Source organism: Girardinichthys multiradiatus, chromosome 4 (genome assembly GCF_021462225.1).
Source record: "Girardinichthys multiradiatus isolate DD_20200921_A chromosome 4, DD_fGirMul_XY1, whole genome shotgun sequence".
Classification (NCBI taxonomy): domain Eukaryota; kingdom Metazoa; phylum Chordata; class Actinopteri; order Cyprinodontiformes; family Goodeidae; genus Girardinichthys; species Girardinichthys multiradiatus.
Window position 1 is genome coordinate 23,420,917 of NC_061797.1, and position 20,965 is coordinate 23,441,881.

General features: G+C 39.3%; 1 protein-coding gene across 2 annotated transcripts in view; it reads left to right on the forward strand.

Annotated features, from left to right (window-relative positions):
* The first annotated feature begins 11,175 nt into the window (after window positions 1–11,175).
* acsf3 (acyl-CoA synthetase family member 3) overlaps window positions 11,176–20,965 on the forward strand; it is a 41,871-nt gene continuing 32,081 nt past the window's right edge. Inside the window, exons 1-4 of one of the 2 annotated variants that reach the window (XM_047364039.1) lie at window positions 11,194–11,246; window positions 12,099–12,138; window positions 12,171–12,920; window positions 19,891–20,046. In XM_047364039.1, coding sequence (XP_047219995.1) covers window positions 12,195–12,920; window positions 19,891–20,046 — 882 coding nt within the window. In that variant the 5' untranslated portion in view covers window positions 11,194–11,246; window positions 12,099–12,138; window positions 12,171–12,194. Of the gene's footprint in view, window positions 11,247–12,098; window positions 12,921–19,890; window positions 20,047–20,965 lie in introns of both variants that reach the window. The other variant, XM_047364040.1, reaches the window with a different exon arrangement.

Sequence of the window (20,965 nt, forward strand, 5' to 3'; positions counted from 1 at the left end):
CCTATGAGGTTATATTGTTACTAGTACTTACTGACGGGTGTCGCGTTTCAAAAACCAGGCATTGGCTTTTAAGGCTTTCTTAAAGCAAACCATCTTTTCTTTCATCTCTCCCCATTCAAAATCAATTGTTATTGTTTCTCAGAGAAAAAAATGTGTTTTTAACTGTAAAAGTAAAAAATGTATTTAAAAAACAATCACTTGACATAAGCTAGTTCAGCTGACAGTAAAATGCATGAATTCAGCATTTCATTTGTCCCAGTTTGTATATATGTTATGTTAATTTAATGCAAATTGACAGTGATAAATATACATAACAATATGCAAATAATTAGAGCACTCAGCAGCATAAGTTACTGTCAAATAAAAAAAAACATAAGCCGCCAGTTGTCCTATTATCTACAATTCATCTGTAAGGTATTAAAAATGTACCAGTACCCATTTTACTAAACATTTCAGTTTTTTGAATCAACTCCTTGTAATATGCATCTCCTACATGCCACAAGTAAATATCGTCTCTTGCACAAAAGATACTGTTAATCTGTTCTCAAACTTCATGGTTTAAAGGAACCGCGGCTAATTAACCGCACACCAAAACAGGAATACATTTTAATATTGAACCTCTTATGTCCCTGGTGCATTGTCTGTGTGCATTTGTGTGTGTGTGCAAGCGTGTCTGTGTGTGTTAGTGAGTGCAGGCAGGAGTATGATTATAAATATTTTAAGAGCACATTTAACATGGCGAAGCCGGAGCAGCCTCGGTGAGGGATTTGCGCCTACTCTTCAGCTAATGACCCCAGGCGCTTCCAGCAAAGCTTCTTCATATTTTAAAGAAAGTCGATAGAGCTGCAGCCCAGTCAGCAGCATTAAGATTCATATAGACGCCACAGGGACCCTGAAAAAATTAATAACACGCGTGTCTAACAATCCTTCCTGCGATTTAGTGGAGCACCCAAGCTCTCTGCCTGAAATGCAAAGTAGTAATGAACACACAGATAAGATACATTCTGAACATGCGTCTTCTACCCCTCAAGTCAATGCAAAGACACACTCTGAAACCCGCTTGCTCCTTCATCCTCCTTTTAACCAATACACCCATCTGCTCTGCCATCCAAAAATATCCAAAAAAACTCTTTCCAGAACTCTGATTTTAACGTGTCGTCTTTCCTCTGTCTTACCTCTTCTCTAAAACAGAAGAAAGAAAAAGTCAAGTTCTCTCTGAAAACTCATGGTATGACATGACAGAACAAAGACATTTTAAATATTTGTCAGGGCTTTGGCTGTGACTAGAAGCACTGAAAGAGATGGGTCAAATTTTATCCATATTTTGACTGATTTAACATAGCATTATGGATTCTTATGAGTAGGCAACATCATACCAGTAGTAGATATCAGGCAGAGCTCAATGACAATTAGGAGAAAATCTCACAAAGGAGCTAGTCAGACTCAGGCCTTTTCTAAAGCAGATATGTTTAAGTGGCCTTGGTTCAAATTAATGCTATAACACAATGCTTTGCATTTTTGCACTGCAATATATTGCGTCATTGAGTTCTACAAACTGCAAGTGCTTGACAGCTTTGGTTTAACAATATACAGGGGTTGGACAATGAAACTGAAACACCTGTCATTTTAGTGTGGGAGGTTTCATGGCTAAATTGGACCAGCCTGGTAACCTGTCTTCATTGATTGCACATTGCACCAGTAAGAGCAGAGTGTGAAGGTTCAATTAGCAGGGTAAGAGCACAGTTTTGCTCAAAATATTGAAATGCACACAACATTATGGGTGACATACCAGAGTTCAAAAGAGGATAAATTGTTGGTGCACATCTTGCTGGCGCATCTGTGACCAAGACAGCAAGTCTTTGTGATGTATCAAGAGCCACGGTATCCAGGGTAATGTCAGCATACCACCAAGAAGGACGAACCACATCCAACAGGATTAACTGTGGACGCAAGAGGAAGCTGTCTGAAAGGGATGTTTGGGTGCTAACCCGGATTGTATCCAAAAAACATAAAACCATGGCTGCCCAAATCACGGCAGAATTAAATGTGCACCTCAACTCTCCTGTTTCCACCAGAACTGTCCGTCGGGAGCTCCACAGGGTCAATATACACGGCCGGGCTGCTATAGCCAAACCTTTGGTCACTCATGCCAATGCCAAACGTCGGTTTCAATGGTGCAAGGAGCGCAAATCTTGGGCTGTGGACAATGTGAAACATGTATTGTTCTCTGATGAGTCCACCTTTACTATTTTCCCCACATCCGGGAGAGTTACGGTGTGGAGAAGCTCCAAAGAAGCGTACCACCCAGACTGTTGCATGCCTAGAGTGAAGCATGGGGGTGGATCAGTGATGGTTTGGGCTGCCATATCATGGCATTCCCTTGGCCCAATACTTGTGCTAGATGGGGGCGTCACTGCCAAGGACTACCGAACCATTCTTGAGGACCATGTGCATTCAATGGTTCAAACATTGTATCCTGAAGGTGGTGCCGTGTATCAGGATGACAATGAACCAATACACACAGTAAGACTGGTGAAAGATTGGTTTGATGAACATGAAAGTGAAGTTGAACATCTCCCATGGCCTGCACAGTCACCAGATCTAAATATTATTGAGCCACTTTGGGATGTTTTGGAGGAGCGAGTCAGGAAACGTTTTCCTCTACCAGTATCACGTAGTGACCTGGCCACTATCCTGCAAGAAGAATGGCTTAAAATCCCTCTGACCACTGTGCAGGACTTGTATATGTCATTCACAAGACGAATTGACGCTGTACTGGCCGTAAAAGACGGCCCTACACCATACTAATAAATTATTTCAGTTTCTTTGTCCATAACTATCCCGGATGTGGGGAAAACAGTAAAAGTGGACTCATCAGAGAACAATACATTTTTCACATTGTCCACAGCCCAAGATTTGCGCTCCTTGCACCATTGAAACCAACGTTTGGCATTGGCATGAATGACCAAAGGTTTGGCTATAGCAGCCCGGCCGTGTATATTGACCCTGTGAAGCTCCCGACGGGCAGATCTGGTGGAAACAGGAGAGTTGAGGTGCACATTTAATTCTGCCGTGATTTGGGCAGCCGTGGTTTTACGTTTTTTGGATACAATCCGGGTTAGCACCTGAACATCCCTTTCAGACAGCTTCCTCTTGCGTCCACAGTTAATCCTGTTGGATGTGGTTCGTCCTTCTTGGTGGTATGCTGACATTACCCTGGATACCGTGGCTCTTGATGCATCACAAAGACTTGCTGTCTTGGTCACAGATGCGCCAGCAAGATGTGCACCAACAATTTGTCCTCTTTTGAACTCTGGTATGTCACCCATAATGTTGTGTGCATTTCAATATTTTGAGCAAAACTGTGCTCTTACCCTGCTAATTGAACCTTCACACTCTGCTCTTACTGGTGCAATGTGCAATCAATGAAGACTGGCTACCAGGCTGGTCCAATTTAGCCATGAAACCTCCCACACTAAAATGACAGGTGTTTCAGTTTCATTGTCCAACCCCTGAATATTTCACTTATGCTGCAGCAAAGCTCAACTTGTATGTCAGCTGTGAAATCTAATAGAAGTCAAAATTCTAAATGTCCTCTATGAAAGTGCTTTCTTGATTCTCTAAACAGAAATTGTTCATTACTGATCACTAATTATCCACAAAAGCCTTCCTCAAATAATCATAAACTATCCATCAAAGAAATTATATTGAATAACATGTAGGCTTTACAGATGTTACATATGATGAGTGTACAAGTGGTTTCTTCTGTTTCAAAAACTGTGATGTCAAACAGTCCTTTTGGACAATTGTTTTTTTAATCTTCCTTGATATATTACCTTCCATCTAGCCAAGTTTAGTGTATTCATTTAGTTTCAGTTTACAGCTAAAGTAACCTCAGGGTAATTTACAGTAAAGTTAAATACGTTTTTCTATAGTTAGATTACATGCAGTTCAGTCCAATAAAAAGTCTGTTCAATTAAGTCATATTCAGAATGAAATCCATTTCAAAACAAAGTTATTCCAATATGCTACATTCCTTTTCAAGCCAATTACAAAGCAATCATATTCAGTAGGTTGATATTAAAAAATCATTGGATTAAATTTTGCAATAATTGTTTCACTAAGAATTTGTGGGACTTTTTGTGAACCATGGTTAGTTTTTGGAAACTTTTGTGCTTTGGCTCCCAGTAATGTTAATTTGTCAAGTTAGATTCTAACCATTCAAATAAAGATTTAGGTTTCCTGCTGCACTGATTCCTGCTGTCATAGGTCACAACAGTTTGTGTTTTCACTTTTTTTTTAATCAGTGTATACTTTGATTGGTTTCCCTACAATAGCATCCTCAATACAGACACCTACCTTCTCATAGAATACACAAGGTGAGTAAATAAAGTAAGTTAAGTGCACAGACTGGCAATAAATAAGGTGCTGTAGTGCACTGGGTTTCCCTGAGAGTTAGGACAACAGTAAAGCAGCAGGCTCTGCCCTCCCTGGGATACTAGACAGCATATGGCACTGGCTCCCAGTGAACAGCACACCACCCAAGCAGCCTGGCAGCTTCACAGTGTGTGTATGTATGTGCATGAGTGTTTTTGTGTGTGTGTGTGTGTTTTTTTGTATGTGTGTGTGTGTGTGTGTGTTTGTCAATGTTTGTGTGTTGGCTAAGGGTGAGTGAGGGTGTGTGTGTGTTTTTGTGTATGTGGCTGACTGTGCTGCATCGTTGTGGGAGGACCAAGACAGATGGCTGGCCAGGACTGAATAAAGTCTAAAAAAAATTCACAAACAGGGTGCATGGAAAATATATTATTTTCTTGCTCTCAGTCAGAACAGCTTTGTCAATTAGTTAGAGCTTGAAACAGCAGTACCTTCTTAGAACCCTTGAGAAACCAAGGTTTTCATACAGTTTTGCAAAACAATTCTACGATTGCTTTAAATTTTGCACTAACTTCCATATGCATATTATTATTATTTTATGTCACTGTGAACCTAATTTAAATATGAGGAAAGACGTTACTATTGCATTTAAAATTTAGCTTAGCTGTGCAACTATAAGGAATGATATAAAGTATTTTTTTATGAGACCTCATCATTTGACAGGATTTTGTTGAGAAAGCAGGTTAGTGCTTCTGACATGATTATATAGGAAGGATGAAGGCCTTCATGACTGCCCACCAGCCGAAAAGTTTCCATCCTTACATATTGAAGATAAAGGGGAAAGAAGAAAATCAATAAGGCATTAGTGGAGAGCCATCAAAAAATGCTGGAGCATTCTGTATCTTGTCACAGTCAATAGGTCAAGAGGTTAGAGGTGATTTATTTATGTTAAATTCCCTGCATCTTCTTTTTTTCTCTCTCTGTCTGTATAAAATGACAGTCAGTCATTTTTTACCACTTATTCCATAATGGGTCGCAGGGAAGCTGGTGCCTATCTTCAGAGGTCTATGGATGAGATGCAGGGTACACCCTGGACAGGTTGTCAATCCAAACAACCATGCACCTAAGGGACATTTAGAGAGACCTATTGACCTAACAGGCATGTCTTTGAACTGTGGGAGGAAGCCGGAGTATCCAGTGAGGACCCACACATGCACAGGGAGAACATGCAAACTCCATGCAGAAAGACCCCCGGACAGGAATTGAACCCAGGACCTTCTTGTTGCAAGGCAACAGTGCTACTAACTGCACCACCGTGGAGCCCTGTATAAAATGTTTCAAGAAAATATAAACAACTTAACAACTAAGTGGCATGTTTATAGCTATATTTTTAAATGCTGCCCACAATAATTCTCTGTTTTAAAACATCTAAAGGAAGAACATATGTATGTAAAAATCTGCTTCCACAACAGATAATGCATATCCACAGTTCTTCCAAATCCTCTGGTGGAGACAACTCTCTGAGGCCATGATGAGAGGCTCATGTAAGCAGCTCATCAGCAGACTGTTTGCCCATATGTGCCTCACACCCCTGTGTCCCCAGTGGGTCCAGGCTCTGTGCAATGAAACCATCTCATCTGCCAACATGGACCACTTTGAAAACACCCTAATTTATCCTCTGACAGGCCAATCCTGCCCTCACTGGCTCAAGTTAAGATTTGCAAAAGAAAGCAAAGACAGTCTGACCACCAAGTCAAGAGCTTGGGGTGGGTGTTGGCAGGGAGACACAGAAGAAAATATTGGCCTCATATTTTTGTATAAAAGAAAAAGCATAATTATAATGAAAAGAGGATTCATTTAATTTAAACAGATAATCACATTTACAGCGCTTATGCCCAGTTCAAGGGGTGCTTTAGAAAGGTCACACACGAGAAGGCGGGGTCCAGTGTCGTATCAGCAATGTGTGTATGCAGGTCCCGTATGGCGATGGTTCGCTTATCCCCCTGCCACCCCACATATGTTTGGGACGTGGAACAGTTGGACATGGCCAAGGGCTAAAATGGGTCAGACTGACACAGATGGGGGGAAAAATCCCCCTGGCTAACCATCATGTGACTAACAGCCACACAAAAACATTGAGGTAAGATTGTGAATGACAGATAATGTTGAAAAGTTGATAGGTTAGCTATAACAACCTGCTAGTCTCTTTAAATAAGACTGGAAATACAGATGTAACCTGTGAGATCAAATTGCATCATGCAGTTCTCAAGACATTGAAAGCCAAGTATGAAAAATACAGAAACCAAGGACATGTTAGGAATCTAAAACTTTCTTCAAACTTTGTCTAAACTTCTCTTCCTTTGCTTCTTGTATAAACAGAAACAAATAATATTGGACCCTGACGCTGATCTCAGTGGCGGAACCCTTCCAATTGAAGGTGGTTGTGCAAGAAAAGTCGAGAGAGAATGAGAGGTGTTGGCATTTCCTGCAGTCTTTGGGAGCACAGCTCAAAAATGTGTAAAGGAAATAACATCCACCAGAAAAGCATCAGAAAACTGCCCTTGGTTAACAGAGACATCCATCATAAATTAGAACCAAGGATGTTATTTCAAGCCTATTCAGTTTCTATTCAATTTGGTCTTTGCCCTTTGAACTAACTCTTTAGTAAAAATTACAAACACAAAAATAGTCTGAAAGCGATAAGCTCCAAATAAAGTTCTCTTTTAGTACTTTGGGATATTTGGTCTTTCTTTTTCTAGGCCTGTGTGCACTGCATCAGTGGCTTAAAATCAGTTTTTGTAAGCAATAAGCTTTCAGATCTTGAACAAGCTAGCTTTAAATCCATAGAGTCATCTAAGAGCAGATCTTCTGCATTAAAAAACACCCAAGCCATCACACAAGGGCATCACATCACATTGTGCCAAACACAAGCTGTGTTGTCAACCGCGCATCGGTATGTGGCTGGCATGTGTTCACTGAAACGTTCATATGTTTAGAGTGAATCTCTTGGATGAAAGTCAAGTTTGCAGCTGCAGCCTCGGAATAATTCATCGCTCGCCTTTTTACCCAAGAGGAGCCACAGGTAGTTGATGAAGTGGCAGTGCCAATACTCCCAACTGGCGAAGACGAAACGCAGCTGCCAGGAGTCAGCGTGGCCAGATGCCGCTGCTGATGTACCATGTGTTCCAAGCAGGGCAGCAGTGTTTGTGTGTGAGCCGAGGTGGGAGGAGAGAGAACCGAGAGCTTGCCAAGACATTTTCACATTGATGCCAACCTGACACATGCTTGGGTACTCCCCACGGTTCGTGGTACCCTCTCAGGCTCTCGCACGAATCTGTGGGGGGTCCGCTTTTTTTTTGGTTCTCAGATGCAATCCTATGCCAAGATGAGAGTTGGCGCCAGCTTGCGGTCGTCCTGCCTATCTGCGGCAATACTGTTTAAGGTGGTGTTTTCTGAAAGATGCGACGGCAGCAGGTCATCGCAGCAGCAATGTTGGCTGCTGCTTACTTCCTCTGTTCCTTATGCAACCCATACCTTTCTTTCCCATTACAGACGTATATTTGATGCAATTTTTTTACCCTCCACTCTCCTTCCATCCTTGCAAATTTCCAATAATTGTAAATAAATCTCTCTTTGACTCAGATTCCAATTCTCACATAGATTGAAGATATGGCCAATGTGCAGGAAACGAATCCAAAAACTCAAGTCGCCTGTGCCTTTTTTGTTTCCTCCGAGATAACAGTCTTTTATTTTTAGGCAGAATCCTGACAAAACGTGGCAGTGCCATCTGCATCCAAAAAAGAGGCCACCGACTATGAAAATTCCCCACAAATAAAAGATTTCCTGAAACAACAGTGATGGAAGCAGGGGTAGCAATTGCAGCTTTTCCCTAAAAATGGGAGTCGTGTGGTCTTTGACGATACTATTCCTGAGTGGAGGGGGGTTCGCTCAAACAAAGCCTCCAGTTTCGGAACATGCCATCCTCGTCTGCAGTGTAGGGGGTTTGGGGAGGGAAGAGAAAACTTTTTGAACGTGTGCCATGCCTGTACCATTCTTCTACTGGCGGCCCACGACTGCCAGCTGGCGGCTGAACGTGCCCACTTGCACTGCGATGATGGAGCCAGCCAAGCTAGTTGGCACGCTAAGTGAAAGTACTGGCATGTGATCTAAAGGCCAAAGGCAGCACCGTGTGTGTGGTAGCTGCATATATGCTGCACTATCTCCCTTCAGTCACATCCTTGGGTCTGTGGAGCACCAGTGAAGCTGCAGGGCGTGGGGTTATGCCAGCATCGAAAATAAAAAGCAGAAAGCTCCAGTCATTTTAGCAAATCTGTAATTAATAAGAAGTAAAATCTGTGGAACTGTAATAAAAGTTGTAGACAACTGCACCAAGTCAATGGAATAACTAGAAGACTAAACTTCTAATCTAAATTTGCTTTTAAAGAGGCAAAACTGCAACTGTTCACAATGTGATGCTCCTTTGTAGCTATGAATTAAAACAGCATCCAATGTGGGCTGCATATTTCAGCAGCATCAGAATCACATTCATATCACTCTTATTCTCTGTCTAGTCTATTTTCTTAGGTAAAAATATGTTTTTAAAATAATGTTTCTTATATCTCTATATCACTCTGATCTTGTTTCCCTCTTTATACAGTCGAGGAACCCAATCTTTGCATTGCACATTTGCACCTGTTAATGACTGAATGTGGGTTGGTTTCCAAGTCTCATTTATACACAAGTACACATGCAGTAAGCAACATGGAGTCAGTGACTTGCCTGAAAAACTTGTCAACATGAGGCAGTATGAAAGGGGAGCTGGAATCACAGTCTCTCAGTTGCTAATATACAGTGCAAATATACAATCCAAAAGACTATGGTTTATGTATGATGAAGCAAAGTTTAAACACAATAATGCAATTTTGCTTTTCAAACATTCTCACAACTCTTGAACCTTTGCACATTTTGTCACATTAAAACAAGAAACCTCTATATATTTTATTAAACAATTATGTGCTAGGCCAACACAGAGTAGTCTGTAATTATAAAGAGAGAAAGGCAAATGATTTTTAGGATTTACTACAAACAAATACCTGAAACATGTGGCATACATTTGAATTTAGTCCCCCTAATTTGATACTTATTAGAACAATTTTCCTCTGAAGTTATAGTGTTTGGGGTATGTCTTCACCATATTTGCACATCAAGTGATAGAAACTTGAATTAATTCATTCAATGGAATTTAGATCGAAACTTTGACTGGGCCATTTTAACACATGAATAAGTTTTGACCTGAACCATTCAGTTATAGCTCTGCTTGAAAGTGTAGGGTCTTTTGGTGCCTCTGACCAGTTTTCTTCCATGATTTATCTGTCTTTAGCTCCATTCATCTCCTCATCAACTCTGACCAACTTCCTGTCCCCGTTGAGGAAAAGTGTCCCCTACCCATAACATGCTGATGTCATTTAATTGTGGCAAAAAAAGGGTGGCCCTTGGCAGTGTTATCAGTCATGGAGTTGATGCATTCGGGGTGAAGGCAGTTTTATTTTTCTGCCACACATAACAGCTTGTAGGCCAGAAAGTTAAATTTTCTCATGGCTTTCCTTCAGCAAACGCTTCTTGCTACTTTACAGAAGAGCCAGATTTGTGGGGTGCACAATTAATAGTTATCAGATTCTCCTGATCTGAGTTATGGATTTCTGCAGCTTCTCCAGAGTTACCACTTGTCGGTTAAGGTAGACAGTCATATTGTGATAGATTCCTGTCAGGCCATTCTCTATCCATTTTTAAAAGTTGCATCAAACTACATGTGGATGTTTGGAGGTTGGGATATTGTTACATTACCTAACCGACTTTAAACAACTCCAAAACTTTATCCTTGACCTGTCTGATGTCTTTCTGGGTCATGATGTTTTGTGTTTACTTATGTTCTCCAGCAAACCCTTTACAGATCAGCTGTATTAATACTGATATTAAATTACATATTATTATAATATTATTCTTTTTTTTGCTATTGAGGTAGTCTTCTGAAGGCAATTGATTGCATAATATTAGGACAGGACATAAAATACACCCCATAGCTTTCCAAAGTACTAACAAAGTAGTAACATTTTTAAAACCGTGTATTATTTTTCTTTGTCTGCACATTATGCACTTCAGTGTCGTTCTATCACATAGCATACACATAAACATTGCTGAAGTTTGTAGTTGTAACATGACAAAAGGTGTTTTTGAGGCGTAAATGAAATGGTGAAACTCTTTTAACAAAACCAATGAAAGAAGGGACAACACTTTTTCACTTACAAGTATAATTGTGTTATTTACCTGGAATGAGCATAAGATTCTAGAATATGTCATTAATTAAAAAGAAAATAAATAGTGCCACTATATTCAAAGCTGAAAACTGTCATTTTGAGGGACGTCAAGCCAAAACCTGTTTAATGCAGGTCAAATATTGAGGTCATTGAAAGTTTGGTTTTTTTCTTTGCTGAGCAAAGCATACAGTACGACGGTCAACTTCAAATAAATTCTTAAAATAAAAGTTGTGCTTGTACAATATAAAATAAAGTTGAATCTATCTATCTATCTATCTATCTATCTATCTATCTATCTATCTATCTATCTATCTATCTATCTATCTATCTATCTATCTATCTATCTATCTATCTATCTATCTATCTATCTATCTATCTATCTATCTATCTATCTATCTATCTATCTATCTATCTATCTACCTATCTATCCTTTTTCAGTTTTGTTTTAAATAATACCTGAATGTGTAATTTCATCTCGCTGCATAGGAACGGTTCCGTGCACGCTTGTTTCACTCCGGCAAAATATTGGCGCTACACCGCACTTTATTTCGTTATGGGGTGAGTTGAGAGTCATAGAAGAATTAATGATATATTTAAGGAAACGTGTGCATAGCTGGGCTCCTAAAACATTTTGGGATACGCATATGTTGTTTTTTGCTCTACGGAGTTTTTTTTGTCCGCCATAATTGTTTCCGTTCGTATATTTAAATAAAATGAAACGTGTTGGTGTCAACTGTACTTTGCTCAGCAGGGGTAATGACAGGAAAGAGAGCAGCTACTCCTCTCCTGTTTCCTCAATGTCACGCTAAACAGCGACCTTACAATCATAAAATAAATAGAGACCGTTTGAAACATGTTATCAGTGCTTGTACGGCTGCAAGAATAAACTTGCTTTGTTTAGGAAATGAATAAATTCATTCCTCTGATGAAATGTACAGATGTTCTGTGGACGAGGTATTTTTCTAGTAAAATGGTATGTTTCTTAGCCATTGCTTTAATTATTATTACTGAATTTTGTTAAGATCTTGGTCTCTGGTTACTGCGATGGAAATAAATATCTAGCATAGTAAAGCATTTTCCACATGGATTTTACACTGCCTCCTCACAGCAACTACAGGGTGCTTAAAGTCAGACTGAGTCCATGTGTGAATAGAGCAAAAAATAATGTGATCAAGTGTGCATGCTGATTGCTCTTATTTACCCTCGCTTGTCTGTTGCTTTGCACACAAAAATCTGTCCAACAGCCTTTGTTGTGAATCTGTTTAGTTTATCGCGGACCGTGGAGTCTTTATAAACAACACACTCTGAAGGAATTAACCTCACGGTTTAGTGCAAAAGCAGCTAATAAATGCCCCTCTTAATTTAGCTTTACAAAACTAAACAAACATATTTTTTCTTTTCATCTCCCAGGTTATTGTTTGATATGAGCATCAAATAGTAAGGACTGTAGATGGAGCCGTTTTGACATGCAAACTCCAGAAGGTAATGAGCAGCTAGGTTTTAAACATGCTGTTGGAACGGCTTACCTTTGCCACGCATTCTCAGAAGTGGACTTTTCTTCACTGGAAAGCAAATCTTGCCAGAAAGATTCACCCATTAGATCCAAGACGGTGGTCACTGAGGCTGCCAGTTCAAAGAAGCAGTCACAGATGGACTACTGCACCATCTTCCAGGATAAACCCGAGGCCTGTGTTTACTAGAGCTCTTGGGTTTGGGGAAAAGCTCGCAATCGTAGACAGCAGTGGGAAGCACACCTACAAACAGCTGTACTGCAGCAGCTTAGGTCTTGCCAGTAGAATCAGTGCAACCTTAAACGCTGACTTTGGGGGTCTAGATGGAAGACGAATATCCTTCCTGTGTGCAAATGATGCTTCCTACGTGGTGGCACAGTGGGCAACTTGGATGAGTGGTGGGACGGCAGTGCCACTCTACCAAAAACACCCTCTTTCAGAACTGGAGTACATCATCTCTGATTCCCAGACTTCACTGTTCTTGGCAGCACATCCTTATGGAGAGGCTCTCGAACCACTGGCGCAAAAGCTGGGGCTTCCATGTCTGACGCTCCCTCCTACATCTGATTTGAACACTTTAGATGATGTTGGTAGTCCATCAGGTGAGGAGGAGAATGTCATCCGAGAATGGGCTGATCAACCAGCTATGATCGTCTATACTAGTGGTACCACTGGACGTCCTAAAGGGGTTCTACATACACACAGCAGCATCCAAGCCATGGTAAGCCTGACTTCTGAACTTTTATTTGGAGTTTAGATTAAATAGAAAAACATTTGACTTGTTTTTATCATAGATCTGTTTTTTTAGAGTGATAGATAACAAGATCTAGATCACACATGGTGGTGAAAAGGTGTTTTCCTTGAAAGGTTTTTGCTTTTCTGCAATACTTAAATGTTTCAGATCATCAAAAAAGAAATTATATCAAACAAACATAAATACAAAATAATGGATTCTGAAACAGGGCGGTTTGGATGCCAAACAAATCCTTCGAACTCCTATTTTCCAATGTTTTACAAACAAAATAAAAGTACAACAGATTCCAACCTGTGATTTAAATATTCTCTATTTATTTTGGATTTCCATCTAATCCAGTCCAGATTTTTATGTGTTATTGATTTTGAAACAGAGTTTATCTTTATTTGTTCAGGGGCAAAAACCCCCCCCAAAAAAACAAAGGAAAAAGAACAATGAAATAGCTCTTTAGCGCACTGATGAATTACTAGCCAGTTTCAGCATTGTAATGTTTCATGATTTGTGGATCATACCGAGAGTAAAGCCCAACAAAGTAACACTTTTGAGCCTAAATGTCCAGGCCGTTATGAAAACTGAAAATCTCAAAATTAGACTCTGGTACATTTTAAACGTTGAGATGGAAATTTTGTATGGACCCCTGTATAATGCACAGACTTTATTTAAGAAATAGAAACGCATGCACCTTTTCAAACAGTGATTAGAAATAGATACAAAGGCCCACAATTTGTCTCACAGCACAGTTTTATCAGGGTTTATTCACTCTAATTACAGTACACTTTACATTATGGACTTAAATATGTAAATTAGCCTTTTTGCTATTTTATCAGCTCCCTTTCTAAGCATTATCTAACCATCAAAGTCAGATGTGGTAACATTGACAGAAATCACATGCCCCTTTGCCTCAGTTGGACCTTCAGGTATCTTTAGTTTATAAGCTGCATTTGTGGAAGTGATTATAAAGTGCTTTACATAGCATAAAACTATGTATATCTCGCAATTTGTAAATAAAAAAAAACCTACAGAACCATGATTAGATTTCTGTGTTTATGCCATTCAAAGTCCACAGAGAAATTTTCTGAATATTTTTGTCACATCAGTCGCCTGGTTAATGAAATCACTCTGAATGGAGGCAGAGCTTCATGTGTCTCTGACTACCCTAAGAATGAGTGAGCGATTGATTTCCTGGAAGCGAAGGCCATCAGATTATCAGTTTTCTTGGAAAGTACCATTGGTAAATCAAATTAAAATAAGAAATATTAGGTTTAGTGTTCCTTGCTTTGGTATCGACAGGCCTCACAGTGATGCTAAAAAGCAGATGAGTGAAAAACATGCAATTATGCAACTTGAATCACTAAGAGGCATTGTGACAATGTTCTGGTGCATGATGTCACTTCATCATGAGGCACAGCACAAAATGTCATCAATGTTATGCTGTGCAATCAGGATGCTTTTGTTACTTAATATTTAATTAAATAGCCACTCAGTCTGTCAAGTGTTGTCCTGGGAATACTTGCTCAATATGGCGGTGGTATTAGGACAATAGACAGTGGCGTGCACAGACATTTTGGGGGGCAGGTGCTCAAGTGGAAAAAAGGGCACCTTGTGCGGCACATGGAGCTGTCGGTTGCCTTTGTAGTGTGAGATTTATTACAGGCACAGCATGAACATAATTTATATGTATTACTAAGCACCCACAAAACAAACTGTCCTGTGGGATGTAGAGAAATTACCACCCAGGAAAAAACCTCAAAACAAGAATGCATTTTACAAAATTCTTAGGATTAATAAGGTAACAAAATGATCATAGATTGATTTAAAGTTAGATTACTGATTCACAACCTGAACTTCCTGAGTCAAATTTGAAACTTACGTATCCTTCATTTTTATCTTTTCACACACTGAGCACAAAGTGTTTGTCTTGACTATATCATTCTGTACTTTTATCACAAAATGTCTTCTGCACCAAATAACCTTATGTTGTAGCAAAGCAGGTTACACTGCCAAATGTACCAGGTAGGTCACACTAAATGAGTTATCTTCAGTAACCAGTGACCATTCTACAGTGTAAATCAACTATACCCAGAAAATGAGTTATAAAATCTTTATAGTCAAACTGAAACCAACACCAGAGAATATGATCATAAGAAGAATCATCTATACTTCTGCATGTAGCCAGTGTGATATATGACAGAAATTATTCTTAGAGAATAAAAATTAATGAGATTACAAGTTCTGAGAACTGATAAGATGTCTGCTATTTAGAAAATAAAATACTCTGATCACATTATCATTTTTACACACACAGAAGTAGAAAATACAACTTAGCCTACATGCTCCACATTTACTGAACTTTATTAAAGGTATTTTAGTAGTGTATGAATTGTAATGTTAAACAGCTCATTTGGCCGTATTTCCAATAAAAAAAAAAAACATGAGTCAAACAGAAGTCATCAGGGACCATTATAGCAAATGTAATACCAACATCTATGAGATAGATTTGAATTTATTTATATCTTCTAATTTAATCTAAGAGTTAAATCGTATTCTCCCGGCGCATGGTGGCGGCCATAGAAGACATAGCGGGTAAAGGTATGCCATTCATTGGCCTGTTCTGTTTAGATAAAATGGTGGCAAGTGAAGTTTTAACTTTTTCATCTGAAGATCAGGAAGCAAGTATATTCGTTTTGTTTGTTTCCTGGATGGTTAGCCGGCCTGTCGGCAGGGCAGGGCTCTATCTGACGACGGAGGGGAGGAGAGAAGAGGTAAGCTGCACCAGCGCAGGTCCAACTCTCCGCTCTGCACGCAGCCCGTCTCCGTTGAGAGACACACGAAGTGGGACACGGATGTGTGTGGACGAGGGTGGGGTGGGGGAGTAGTTGTCGATCAAAATTTCAAAACGTGGGGCACTGGTATTATAGGCCTTTAAATTCAGAACTTTTACCTTGGGCCCCACACTATACACTGTAAAAAAAACAAAAAAGATTTCAGGAGGGCACTTTTTTGTCCATAGGATAAAAGGGCAGGTGCTCTAGCACCACCTCGTGTCTATCTGTGCACGTCCCTGACAATAGATGAAACAGTGATTCGTGCACTGGCATTAATGAACTACAAACTCTGCACACATATGGAATAAATTCACATCGTCTCCCTAAAATATAATAATTTATTAACAAAAACAATTCAGTTCCAAACTAAACAATTTTCTGTTAACAAACTCTTTACTAGGCTAGAACAATTAAACTAAAACTACCAAGCAAAATGAAGGAATAACGAAAACTATGTACAACAAAGGAACAAGAGCCCGTTTTCCACCAAAAGCCCCAAGATTTAATGACTCAGGATTTGTTTTACCCGGGGAATAGGAATCCCGGGGAATCTTGTACTTTCTTTTTCTATAGCCACGGACCGTTTATTTAAATCAGCCTAATGATGTATGGGAAAGTTGTGAAGAAAACTGCAATACACCTAAATTCCAGCAGATGGCCCTACTCCTTTTCTCTATTTAAAACCTAAAAAATAATTTTTTTGTTTCATTAATTGTTTTGATAAATAATAGATGATAAGCAGCTTTAGAGTTATACGGTTAATTAATTCCTTCCATTGTTCCTTAAGCTGCGCTGGATCCATAAGCAGGAAAAGTTTGAATCAATATTTTACATTTCATTTTTTACCAACCTGCATCTGGCCAGAGTTGTTGCTTTACAACAACAAATATTTACATTCTGGGAGACTGCATCCAAACCTGGAACTGTTGTCTCTCCTTCTGCAGAGCCGTGTGCATAAGACTATGAAAAATTAAAAATATTAAGGAGTTCATACTCCACTAAGTTAGGTTTACATGAAAAGACAGTCTTATTTAAAGTGCTCTGATCATCAGCACTGCATTAAATCCTTTGTCTTACTGAACTGAGGCAAAATAGGTAATAATTAATACCAAAAAATAACTTAAAATGTCACAAATTTCCAGTGAAAAATATTCATTTTTATATTCTGGTACTGGCAGTTATTCATAACATGCCTACTAAACACTGTATATTCACTTTCAGCCGCCACAAACAGATAACAGATACCGGGAAATCCCAGAGTGCCGGGCAGAGGTCAGGTAGTGGTTAGTGGGGAAGTCCCAGTCCAGCCGGCCTCTTAGCTTAGCTTAGCTTAGCTAATCAGCCAGACCAGCCTGTAAGAAGATCAAATAATATTTAAGAAAATGTTATTTGCTGGATCATACATCAATAATCTTTTGGATAATTGATCTTAATGTTTTAACTGGTCAACACAGGGAGTAAAGGACTACTAAAATGGTGACACGGAATGTCTAGGAACTCTCATAAGATGGCGATGAGTCCGATGTAAATATTTGACTTGCTTGGCATTAGCATTAGCTGTTAGCGGTTTTAGCTAACAAATGAAAGCCTATGGCTTGTTCACCACTTCTTTAAAGTCAAACATACATAGAACTACCATTAATATACAGATTAATGTGTTGGCGTGTTATTGGAAGTCTGTGTTTAAAACCACCCGTTAAATAAATTTCGTATCAGCCATATCGATCTAGCTTGTAACCTCGGCCGCTGTGGCCTGCTAGCACTCAAATGTTTAGCTTTTAGTGCCACAAACAAAGCAAAAAATCATTAAATAAAGTATATTTAGATTATTTCATCCTAAACTAATTTTCTGTGCCCAAACACCACCTCTTACATGAACCGTTCTGAAGAAGGAGGACGGGAGATTCGACGGTTGCTGGTTTGTGTACTGAAGTTGGCCCAGTCCAGCCACGTGGCGGATAACAACAAAGAAACGGGACAGCAGTAGTAGTTATGAGGAGCTTCCACCACCTGGACTGTCATGTTGGAAGATGTGCTGTACTGTGGCAGGTGGTCTCAATTCCCCTTGTGCATGATTACTGGGTACTCTGAACAGCAGATCATGCTTAACATTGTGGTTATTCTCGATTGGCAGGTACTCGAATGCAGATTGTAGTCAACTCTGGATCCTAGTTTGAACAATTAGTCCAGCTTGCCCGCAAGTCAGACATTCACACACATTTCCTCCCATGTTTACCTTTCTGGGAGAGTCATGTGGTAGAGAATGAGGTGGAGCCAAGAAAGTGTTTTTATCAGAGGCTCTTTCCTGGCCTGGATTAAGTGTAGGTAAAAAACTGTATTTAAAGGTGCAGAGTTTTTTCCCAGCAACTTTGTTGTGTACAGTTCAGAGTCCATGTTTTATCCATGGCTGGGGCTCAACGGTTACCAGGAATTGCTGGAAAATTAACCCTTTTAACTTAGCAACAGCTCACTTTGGCCTGGACATTAGGGATTTGTGGTATTGCATGAGATCAAGAAACATAGCAAGTGTGCTTCTTCAAATATGTTGTTGCACTGTTTTCTGTTTAGTTCTGGCAGAAAACAACCGATGTCATTTTCACAACAAGAAGATGAAACTGTTTTATCACCTAATTGTTCCTGTTCATATTAACTGGTGATGAGATTTATTGCTCTTTACCTTTTCCGTCACCAAAAGCGGGGAGTCTTTCATTTCAAAAGGTTGTGGTTCTGAAGGAACAAATAAAATTGTGATTATTTACCTGGCCTTTAACATATTAGCTTTTATATCCTGCCATTCTGAACTGAAAAAGCTTAGAAACAATCCAAAACAATCGGTTTTAAATTACTACTACTGCTGGGTGTAATTTTGCTCTCATTTCTTTTACAGTTAAACATGTTGTGACTTCATGCTGGGATGAATTGTTCCAGAGCAGCTTTAATGATAGCAATAATTTGCTTTCCAAGACATAACAGATGAATATTAAATTTTTAGTGGTTTTGACTACACTAAATATTATCTATGCTCCATTTGCACATCACGCTTTAAGAAATAACTGTTGGAGCAATGAACTAACAATTTCCTCTCCAACAGGAACCTTACTGGAGATCATGACTTTGACTTTGGGTGACTCCACACAGCAGATCAAATTATAGTTTGCAGGTGTCTTTTGGTGAACATTGGATTAAATGGCTAAAATTACACCAGAATAAAACTAAGTAAAATAAAAACTCATGATGTACAGTGATGGGCAAACGTATTAAGTCATCCATGATTGTGTTACATTTAACTTCTACAAAAACAAACTATTTTGTAATCTTTTAAAGTGATGAAAGTAGTTCTCCAGGCCTTTCAAAGCTTTCTTTTGAATTTTCTTGCTTTTTGTCTTGTTTTCAGTCTAGTAACTTTAACTCTGATCAAGGACTTACTCAGGCATTAAACCTGAAGAATCAGCTGGTGTTTTTGTCTGTATATGGTGACTCTGACAACTGATGACTTAAATTAGTCTGCTGCAGGGATCGTGTTTATGTGACATTAATAAATATATGAGCATGAGGCCAATTACAGTTAAATTGGTTCGATCAGGGGACATAAATTCATATTTGATTTGATATCCGATCTGATCAGAGCCACATTAATAAAAAAAATCTGTTACTTGAAAACATTTTTCAGCATTCACACTCTCTTCATTGTGAGTAAAGTTTATTTTGTTCACCACACAAATGTTACATTCTCAGACACAAGTAGGATTTTTATAAACTCTCTGTTTCTGTATTCTGAAATCAGTGCTCTATTTTCTCCCAGATACCTTACAGAGGGTCAGTGTTGCAAATGTCTGTTTCTTTGAGACTAATTGATTCATGTTTTTGCAGACATTATTATTTATTTTGAATGTGTTAAAAGATGACAAAGACGGCATCACTAAAGATAACAAAAACAATTGTTGTTTCATAAGTTAAAAAAGGAGTAGGAAGAAGATGAAACTTATTAAATCCCAGCCTGTAACTACTAGTCAGTAATGACTATCAACTCAGTTTAACAGCAACACAAAAAAAAAAACAATGAACAACTACACACTGATTTCCTTTATGTCCCTTTTTTTCTGCCATCTTAGGTCCAGTGTTTGGTTTCTGAGTGGGCGTGGTCTAAAGATGACATCATCCTCCACACCTTGCCACTCCACCATGTTCATGGCATCATTAACAAGTTGCTGTGCCCACTCTGGGTGGGAGCCACCTGTGTCATGCTCTCTGAATTCCACCCTCAGAAGGTCTGAATCGGTCCGTGTGCCATCATATAATTTAGTATTTAAACATTCCTAACTGCTTTCATAGCAGGACTTTTTCTGTCACTCTTCATTTTTCCCTCTCCCTGTTTTCTGCTTTCCCCACTTGCCCTTGCTTCATCTCTTCTCCCTCTTCCACTTTATCTGCCTCTCCTCCTTCTCCCTCTCCTCATGCTTTCCTCCCAACTGTCAAACTAAGCGTTCGGTGCTTAGTGATGAATTGCCCTGTGTGGCTTTGTATGTGACCAATGCCGACTCACGGCGGGGGCTTAAGCAGCCGATCAATCGATGAGATGACATTGAAGGATGATAGTGCTTGTTTGGCCCTGAGAGGGGGGGGTGAGGTGTGTGTGTGTGGGAGTGGCTTTAAAGGAGGTTAGGTGCATCTTTTCCGACATATGCAAGCTTCTCTTTGAGTTAAGAACTTATTGAAATGGTCTTTTGGGATATAAAAGCACTGTTGCAGATATCATTATTCAGTTTTTATCCCAGACCTCGTATATCAGGCTGCAAGCTCAAGTTTTGTTTTTCTCAACAGAAAAAGGCTTTTATTCCCTTGCTGAAGTGCCAGTACTTTGATAATGTTAACAATAGTCTTTCATATCCTGTGAGATCTTTGAAGGTTAATCTTAGTAGAAGACGGCACTATTAAATTGGGTCTATTTTAATTAAGAAATAGTAGAAATATTTCAAAAAAAGATATGCTGTGTTGTTTGTTTAGATAAATAAAACCAATACACTGTCACTGACTGAGGACAACAGCATCTTTTATAATATTTACAGCAAATCCTGACATGTTAGAAATTCCAGAAGAGCCAGAGATAAGGAGACAGTGCCTTGGATTCCTTAAAGCACTGACTTTTTATTAAGTAACCTTGATGAAAGATTGATGAGAACTCAACTT